Genomic DNA, 9274 nt, shown 5'->3' on the forward strand with positions numbered 1-9274 from the left:
ATGATCCAGTACAATCCAGAATGATCCAGTACGACTGCCATGCTATGAACATCGTTGCTCTCTTATAAAACTACAAACTCTAACAAGTAGGAGGACCATGCTTCAACGTTTCTTCGTTTTCGACCTGTTAGAAAACAATTTAGACAGCCCAGAACTGCTCAGCAAATTTTAGTTCAACGTACCACAAAGGCTTACTCGACGAAGTGATTTTTTCCGGATTTCCAAATACCGCACTAACTTTGCTCAAAATAATCCATTCGAAGTGTGTTGTCGTAATTTTATTATTGTTCCTGACGTGTACGATTTAATATGACCAAATCTATGTTTAGACTTAGAATAAGTAGTTATTAGAAATGTCTGTACGATTTTTTTTCGAAGACCTATGTATTCATTAATTAAATTAAATTAAAAAATGTCGATAATGATAATTCACCGATTGCTCATAATTTCTACATAAAAAAAACGGCAACCCTCCTCAGTGCGATAATATCGATAAGAGCTGAACAACTATCGCTGTTATCAAATTATTGACTACTAAGTGTTCTTAGCGCCACCATACTGCGTATTGCGACATGCTAAAAAACCGTTGCATCTTATTACACATGAAGCGAAATTAGATTTGGTGTCTGTTATTTGTGCTATAATCATTTTCCAAGTTCGAAAGTTCAAATTCAGAGTTAAATCGCCAATTATGTATTGCCTATTTCTTTGACTACTGGATTTTCAGCTCACTTCTTCAAGCACAGTTTGAATCTGTGCATTATTGTTGCCAGAAAAGATTGAGTAACACAAAATACTTCCTTCGAAATCTGATTGATTCATACTCTATTTTATTTTTAAATGTTTAATCAAGTGTGGAAATTATTGAATGTATTGCGTAACACTTATTAGATGTCCGTACATGTATAAATTATTACAACCACAAACAAGATTTTTTCCAATTTCCAATATTTTTATAATTTTTTTTCTAATAACGTATTTTGGTAGCACTGCCGCACACGAATGAAAGCAAGCTGTCAAAAAATATGGTGGGTTGATTCGCGATTGCGAAGCTCAAAAAGTTTTAAAGGCTGCTCAAACTCACATAACCTCTCGTATAGATTGTTAGAGTATGCGTGTTGACAAAAGCAAAAAAAAATCTTTCCATTACTGTCTTGTGCAAAAAACCAAACAAATATCAATAGCTTCGTAGTCCCGAATGTCCAATTCGTTTTCACGGTGTACCTGAACTCGTGTTACCCTTTTAACCTAGTAACTCCAACAATGGTGAAGTACCGTCGCGAAAACGAATTCATAAGTGTCAATGAGCACTTTGATGCACACTTCTTTGTTGTTGCACTTTCAAACTGTGCAGTCCATTTTGGTACGAAGTGCGCAATTAATGTGCATAACTAAAGTCGTAATTTTGAAGTAGAATACTTCTCTCAGGAAGTTCGGCTACATAGGGATGTGAAATGAAAATCTAAAACCGAAAAAAGTGAAAAATATGTCCAATTTCAAATGCTAATAAATCGGTTAGTATTCGATGGATTTCTTCCGTTCATGCAGCAATAGATTGGAAAATCTTCTAAGATTCTTACCAAAATAAGATAATTGCAATTCTATTATTCACACTATTGTACTATTGAAAATAGTCAAGCCTTGTCAAAACGAGAAATTCGACCTCTGATTGGTCGTTATATGCTTGCTTCCCAAGCACGGTCGACAGGATCATATACCTTGCAATTGAAAACATGCTACTTGGCCTATATAAGAGCCTGTTTCAGCCGGAGCCGCTCATAATAGTTCTAGACAGCGACAACAGCAGTCCTCCCTTAGCAGCAGCAGTAGCAGTGCAGTGGATACCAGCGATAGCGGAAAGCGGCCACAACTGTGGCATGACTACGGATAGCGTAGCAGTTCCAGCGGGTATCAGCATCGATAGCAGCTGATGCAGTGAGGCACTTTGGTGAAATGCAGTCTTTGTGCAATTGCCGGTACTAGTATGCATTCAATGAAAAGTTGACTCATTTTGACATTACATGAGCCATCTAGTTTTGATAAATGACTGACACGCAAGCAGCCGGGTTATCTTTCTTGTAAAAGTATCCTACTTCAACCTTGCGGTCGTGGCTTTGCATACAACCCTCCTGTGATTTTTCAATAGGTAGTTCTAGTTTTTTTTCCGTAATATATCAGATATTAATGGAAAATGTCCCGTACCCCAGTCTGCGGTTACTTTTTTTTCAATTTTGTCATAGAAAACGCTTTTAAATAAAATTGTTCACCGTTATGTTGAAACTTTTTTCAAGATTGTTTTACGTGTACCCTTTTGTTGGTTTGCGCTAGAAGGAAATTGTTGGCCAGTTTGTGTGCACCTTTGTATTTAGCATACTGAGGAAATGTCATCATTGATTTTGCTTATCAGCTGAGTTGACGTTCAATTTTTATGAAAATATTAATCGATTCACGTAGAGTGAATATTTGGAAAAACGTGAAGATTTTGTGATTTGTCGTCCTGTTTTTAGTGATAGATCTGAAATTGCCGCAGTTTCAAAGTTTTGCAGTTAAATATTAATAAAAATGTTTCGTGTGTCGAATTTCGATAAGAGTTTGGGTGTGTATTATTTTTTTACTGTTTTTCATTCATGTTATTTTGTGTTTCTTTTTGAAACTTTATCCATACTATATGTTTTTATTTGTTGTATATTTTACAGAAAGTGCCACCAGTCACTTGATTCTGGAACCGGACTGGCAGTCGATAATGGTAATTTGTGATGCCATTCGTCAGGGTGACGTCACGTAAGTGTTATATTAACTCCTTTGTAGAAATTATGACACTGATATTTCTACTTGATCTATTCAGGGCCAAACATGCCATTCAGCAACTGAAGAAAAAAATGTTTTCGAATAATCCACATACGGCCCACTACGCACTGTTGGTGCTGGAGAGTGTCGTGAAAAATTGTGGAGCACCGATACACGATGAAATATCTAACAAGGCCAATTGCGAAATGTTTCAGAATCTGGTGAATAATACGCAGCACGATGAGGTTCGCACTAAAATGCTGGAGCTTATCCAGGCGTGGGCTTTCGCGTTTCGTTCCATTTTCAAGTATCGCTCTATACGGGTAAGTTGGATTGTTGGTGTTAGTTCTCACGATAAGCGTTTGATAACGGTGCCGAGTGTAGAAAAATAGTGATTCACATTTGTATTTTGCGCCGTCTTCACATGTTCACATGTACGTAATTAAATTAAACTGTACGTTCTTTTCGCAAGAAGGTGTCAGTCTCTATCGAAAAGTGACAGTGTTTGGAGCTCGTTCGTATTCTTATCGGTTTAGATAATTTGATTTACGACTGCGAAATATTTTGTCAAAACAGTCATACAATGGGGGTATCTAATTTGAATCAATTTATTACTTACCTTTAATATGGCTGATCGACTGATCTATTGATTTTTGTGGTATTTTTTCAGGACACAATGAATATACTGAAAAGCGAAGGTCACAAATTTCCGGAGTTAAAGGAAGCGGATGCGATGTTTACTTCGGAGAATGCACCGGATTGGGCCGACGGAGAAGTATGTCATCGCTGCCGAGTGCAGTTTACTTTCACCCAGAGGAAGCACCACTGCCGTCATTGCGGTCAAGTATTCTGTCAGCAATGCTCGGCTAAGACTAGTACTTTGCCTAAATTCGGCATTGAGAAAGAGGTACGAGTTTGTGACGGTTGTCATGCCCATCTGCAACGTCCAACAACGGCCACGTTGACAAAGAAACCGACCGAGGAAGAAGACTTACCGGCCGAGTATTTGAGCAGCTCTTTAGCACAACAAGCGCAAGCTCCACCTCGCAAGACTGACGAAGAACTACGCGAGGAAGAAGAGTTGCAACTAGCGCTAGCTCTGAGTCAATCAGAAGCGGAAACAAAGAAAGCGGCTTCAGTGGCAACCAACAGGAGGTCGTTTCATAAGTCGCCTAGTCCTGAACCAATTCGAGTGCAGCGTAGTCCCAGCCCCGTTGAAGAGATAACTTCTGATCCGGAATTAGCACGCTACTTGAATCGAAACTACTGGGAACAGCGTCAGATGGCTGATTCTCCGGCTTCTCCGTCAGCTCCGAGTCCTATGCCAAGCCCAATGCCATTGTCTAATAGTCTACTGTTGGCTAAGGTTGGCCAGGGTGATGATGCGGAACTTAATGAATTTACGCACTCGATGAAAACACAGGTGGAAATTTTTGTTAATCGCATGAAATCTAATTCTAGCCGAGGCCGTAGCATTTCGACGGATAGTTCAGTTCAAACGTTGTTTATGAATTTAACTTCTCTTCATTCGCGTTTGCTGACGTTTATCAAAGATATGGACGATAAACGTATGTGGTATGAACATCTGCAGGATAAGTTGACACAAATCAAGGATTCTCGCGCTGCACTAGATGTTTTGCGACTGGAACATCAAGAGAAGCTGCGGCGTCTCGCGGAGGAACAAGAGCGCCAGAAACAACTGCAAATGGCGCAAAAATTAGAAATTATGCGTAAGAAAAAACAAGAATATTTGCAATATCAGAGGCAACTAGCTTTGCAGAGAATTCAAGAACAAGAAAGAGAAATGCAGATGCGCCAAGAACAGCAAAAAGCACAATATCGTATGGGAACTGCGTTTCCGTTCATGGGACCCACAACCACTGGTCAACCGCAAAGTTCCCCAGTACATGTGGGTGTGGCAGGTTATCCTGGATATGGCTATCAGCAAATGCCAAACAGTGGAACGCTTCCCCATTATGGTGCCCCGCAAGGAATTGCACAGCAAATGGGACCGCAATTATTTTCTCCACAGCACGGTCCTCAAGCCGGCATACCAGGTCAATACATGGGCTCCGGAATACCGCAAGGACCTTCGGGTCCTGAAACCGGACATAATCCAGCACAACAACAAACAACCGGTCCATCTGGGCCTCCTCCGCAGCAACACGGGCCACCCGGGGCGATGATGCCTCCACCTGGGATAAACATGATGCCAGGGCAAGTTCCTCAGCCGGGAGTCATGCCAATGGCAGGACCTCCAATGATGGCCGCTCCTCCCAGTGTGGCGCAACCACAACAAACTGTACCAATAAATCCGGCTGCTCCGTTAGCACCGCCACCGCTACAAGTCGGTGGAGATGCTCAACAGCAACCGATACCGCCGCAACAACCGCAACCACAGCCAGTTGTTCAAGCTGCACCGGCTCCACCAGCAGCTCCGGAAGTAGCCCCAACGAAATTGGAGCCTGCTACAGCTGAGTTGATAAGTTTTGATTAAATACAACGGCTGTTGGTTTCGAAATGAACTGGGCTGTATTTAAAAAATCGATTCCGTTGTGGAGCTCGATTGTGTTGTATTCCACACTACCGATTATTGTTTAGAGGATTATACATACTATGGTTTCTTAATCAGATGCGCAATACAATACCTGTAATCTTATATTCAGTATAATGCATGTCTATGACTAAATTTTCCTTTAATGTTTTGTTCGTTTGTTATAGCAACCTATCTCTCATTTGATGAAATACTACGGACTATTTTTATTATTTTATTTTAATGCCTGTGTATTTCTATTCTCTATACTGCCACGCATAGCATGTCAGTCCCACCTGCATTTTCAGTAAGCCGAGAAAAACGCGTTTTATATGATTTTATAACATTGCTTCTTACGAGATGGGACAATATGTTAGGATGTTTTCCAGCAGTTTTTCAGAACAAAGTTGTTTAGCTCATCCATTGTTACGAAACTATGCATTGCTAGCTACCTTTTAGGCGTAATAATTCAATTTTACTGAAAATGCAAATGGGACTGACTTACTATGCGCGGCAGTATAGTTCACTAAAAAGGTAATATGTATAAAACAATAAATTTCAATAAAATATTCAGTGTTCGAATATTATTTCTTCCGTTGTTATATTTTAAGAAAACATGAAAACCTTTTATATCGAAGAAGTACTTTTCAGATTTTAGGTTTGACGTTTATTTTATGGCTTTTTTATCTTTGGTCAGGCCTTTCTCTTCATCAAGTTTCATGGAGGCTTATCACGTTGGACGTTGTTGGTGGCATACCACTCCATGGACTTGTTCCGTTATGGCAAGATGCCAAATCTGGCAGAGAGCAATGGATTGAGAAAGGGCAACATCCGTTTTTCCAGGCACCCCGGCACAGAAATTATCTATTTGATTGTCTTCTTTTTTATGTAAATGGCGCTCTTAAAGCCACCGAAATAGATGACCTGCCACACGAGATATCTCTTTGCAAAATTAAGGCGATTGGTCAAAGCGACGATGGAACGAATGATATGTGTGATTTAAGCCCATTCGAAACTCGAACGTCGTAAACCTGACAAGATGAAGGTCTCTTATAGGGAAACAGGTATCAACCCTCCCCCCTTTTTTATTTATTTATACAGAAACACCGTCAATATTGTAATTATGTTTATCACAAACATCAAATCTTTTGTGCAGTTAGTTAGTAATGCATTGCTATTATTGTGTTTTGTAACAACTGTTACACAGAAACGTCATAACTTCTTTGTAAAAAATAATCCAATCGCAAGCTTTCCAATCTACCGGGGCTAAACGCTCAAGATGTTAGATCTCGCCTTAGATCGCCTTAGATCTGACCAATGCCGGTGCTAAAAGTACTTACAGCAGAAACGGGGCGGAATCGATCATCGACGTGACGTTCGGTAACGCGGGACTGATCACGAACTAGAGGGTAGACACGGGGATAACGGAATAACGACCACCAGTCGGTCAGATATAGCGTGGACACGAGGCGGCAAGCGACGGGTAGGGCCACTATCGCAAACTTGAGACGCCGTCATGCATAGGTCTTGTCAGTCTAGAAATGGAAGGCCTCTTGCGTACTGGTGGACCGACGCAATAGCCAACCTCCGCAGTGCGTGCCTTCGCGCGAAGCAGAAGATGCAACGCGCGCGCGTCATTGCGCCAAGATCGGAGCGCCAGGCAGCATCCAAATCCGCCAAAATAACGCATGTGAAAGTGGAAGCGACAGAGACTGGTATTGCTGTCGAAGGCCAGGAAACCCAACACCAGGTGACCCATCGGCATATAGACCAATCTGTCTGCTAGACACAGCGGGCAAGGTGTTTGAGAGGGTAATCCTCAACAGACATAACCCTCTCTTTACCATGGTTACGCCAGAGCACCATATGCTTGGATGCAACAAGCCTTTAGAAATATGTATTTACCAATCCTATTGAAATGCATGATTTTGTTCTTGAAGAATCAGTTTATTTTTCAAGAATATATTTATGCATATTGAGTAGCATTGGTTAATATTTCGAAAGACTTTTTGCATCCAAACCTGTGGTGCTCTAGAGTAACCATGGTAGAGAGGGTTAAGAGATTCACTGAGAGTGAAACTGGTCTGTCAAGCAACCAAATTAGCTTCCGTAAAGGTAGGTTCATGGTGGATACTATTCTCTTCGTCACCAAGACGGCCGAGATAGCACTCCAGCGTAAAAGACACTTTGAACAAAGTTTCAATAAAATCATCGTTTGGATGATACCAGTACTTAACGATAGCAACACTAGCACCATCTGCTGCCGTGTTCGCGCTTCGTCTCGTATTTTAACATCAGCGCTAGTGTACGTGCATGTGTCAATTTGGAAACTACAAAATATGTATAAGATTGCATGGCAGCGCCCCAGACGGCGTTATCGCGCGATGACTGTTATTCGATTGGAAATTTTGAAATGATCGTTTTTTGTGGCGATGGAGCCAGGTTCCAGTGTTACGTCTGTTAGTGTGTGGGTATACGCTATTGCGCAATTGTCATGCTAGACGTGAAAAACGTGTTCAATAGCGCCTACGCAATTTGGAGTTTCGAAGTGCCGCGGTGCTATTATACAAGACTCTGGAAAGTTACTTTCAGAATCGAGTGTTGGTCTGAAACACATATACGAGGGTCAGAAATGCGTCTCGATTACCGCAAGGTTCCATCCTGAGTCCGGTATTGTGGAATGTCATGTATGACGGTGTGCTGAAGCTTAAGCTCCCACCGGGAGCAGATATTTCGGGCTTTGCAGACGACACAACTCTGGAAGTCTACGGTGAGTTAGAGTTGAAGCCGCGCTATCCATACGCGTAGTTCAGGATTAAATGCACTCCAGGAAACTGTAGTTAGCGCACCATAAGACAAAGGTCATCGTAGTGAACAACCGTAAATTGGAGCAGAAGCACCTACAGGCTCATGTGTCTGAGGGTCGCGTGCGCGGAACGAACCGTGTCATACGAGGCTATACCCATCCTGCCTGGCATAACTGATAAACTGCAAATGGAGTACGGAACGTGGAGAGAGTGAATAAACTACGAACTGCATGAGCTTTTCGTTCACATCGCTAAAATTGGCAGGTGGTGGTGGACTGGTCATGTCATAAGGATGTCGGGCAGCAGCCTGGTAAAGATGTGCAGCAAGCAAGGTGGATCGACTTACGAACCCAGCAGGCTGTGGAGCTGGCGGACTGCAGCCATGGATCGAATGGAGTGGATACGATTCTTACGAACAGTTAAGGTCACACCACGTCTTGGGATGGTTTGGTAAGGTAAGGAAGCGCGATGTCTTTGGTCAACTGTTAACTTATGCGGTATTCATTTGTTCAGTTATTTCAACGCATGTAATTTGTTTCTGAACGCGGATAGTGAGAAAATATAAATTATTTTTGTACGCGGATTGTAAAAAATGTTTGGCTCATCAGACCGACTGCATTAGTCCATTTGAATATTTTCTGTTATTTTTACAGGGAATGGCAATTGAATTTCAGCACTCATTATTATGGTATACACGAAATTGCATTGGACGACTACTCGTCGCTTTTTCACGTTGTGTCTTAGCTGTAAGTAGATGTATGTGTTTCTTTTGTAATGGAATGTATTTCGGAAGAATAAATCTCGAACAGAAACGTTGTGTTGTGATTGCCTTGTTCCGAGCCGACGCGCGCAGCCTTAAGAAGACAGAAACCAGGGCCAGAATCACCAGTGATGGCAGGACTCCGCAGGCTATTGTCCCTGAAGGAGTGAAGATCAACCAAAATACATATCGGGAACTAGTTCTGCAGAACGTCGTCGAACCTTGGGTACGTCGTCATTTTGGTACCAGAAATTAAGGATGTAAATTATTACTCACGTTAATTTCTTTCGCAAGCCGATAGCTCATTTAATAAGCACAATTCTGAACAACTTCGTATGACGAACTTCAAGTCTTCAAGTAGTACTACGACTTTGTTGAAGAGAATAT

At 41.6% G+C, this 9274-nt stretch overlaps 1 protein-coding gene across 2 annotated transcripts; it reads left to right on the forward strand.

Annotated features, from left to right (window-relative positions):
* Nucleotides 1–2388: 2388 nt before the first annotated feature.
* Nucleotides 2389–5893, forward strand: LOC129731043 (hepatocyte growth factor-regulated tyrosine kinase substrate). Of its 2 annotated transcripts, XM_055690759.1 has the most exons (4): nt 2389–2596; nt 2697–2781; nt 2846–3110; nt 3458–5893. In XM_055690759.1, exons 1-4 carry the CDS (start codon nt 2563–2565, stop codon nt 5282–5284), a joined length of 2211 nt encoding a protein of 736 aa, XP_055546734.1. In that variant the 5' UTR covers nt 2389–2562; the 3' UTR covers nt 5285–5893. The 2 variants fall into 2 exon arrangements, with proteins under 2 accessions (XP_055546734.1, XP_055546735.1); XM_055690760.1 differs by lacking the exons at nt 2389–2596; nt 2697–2781; nt 2846–3110 and adding an exon at nt 3259–3376.
* The last annotated feature ends 3381 nt before the right edge of the window (nt 5894–9274 follow it).

Source organism: Wyeomyia smithii, chromosome 3 (genome assembly GCF_029784165.1).
Source record: "Wyeomyia smithii strain HCP4-BCI-WySm-NY-G18 chromosome 3, ASM2978416v1, whole genome shotgun sequence".
Lineage (NCBI taxonomy): Eukaryota > Metazoa > Arthropoda > Insecta > Diptera > Culicidae > Wyeomyia > Wyeomyia smithii.

Bases quoted from the DNA above. Each gene is read 5' to 3' on its own strand.
- LOC129731043 (XM_055690759.1), top strand. From the start codon at position 2,563: ATGTTTCGTGTGTCGAATTTCGATAAGAGTTTGG. The intron at 2,597-2,696 runs GTGTGTATTATT...TATATTTTACAG, and splicing joins GAATTTCGATAAGAGTTTGG to AAAGTGCCACCAGTCACTTG. The intron at 2,782-2,845 runs GTAAGTGTTATA...TGATCTATTCAG, and splicing joins ATTCGTCAGGGTGACGTCAC to GGCCAAACATGCCATTCAGC.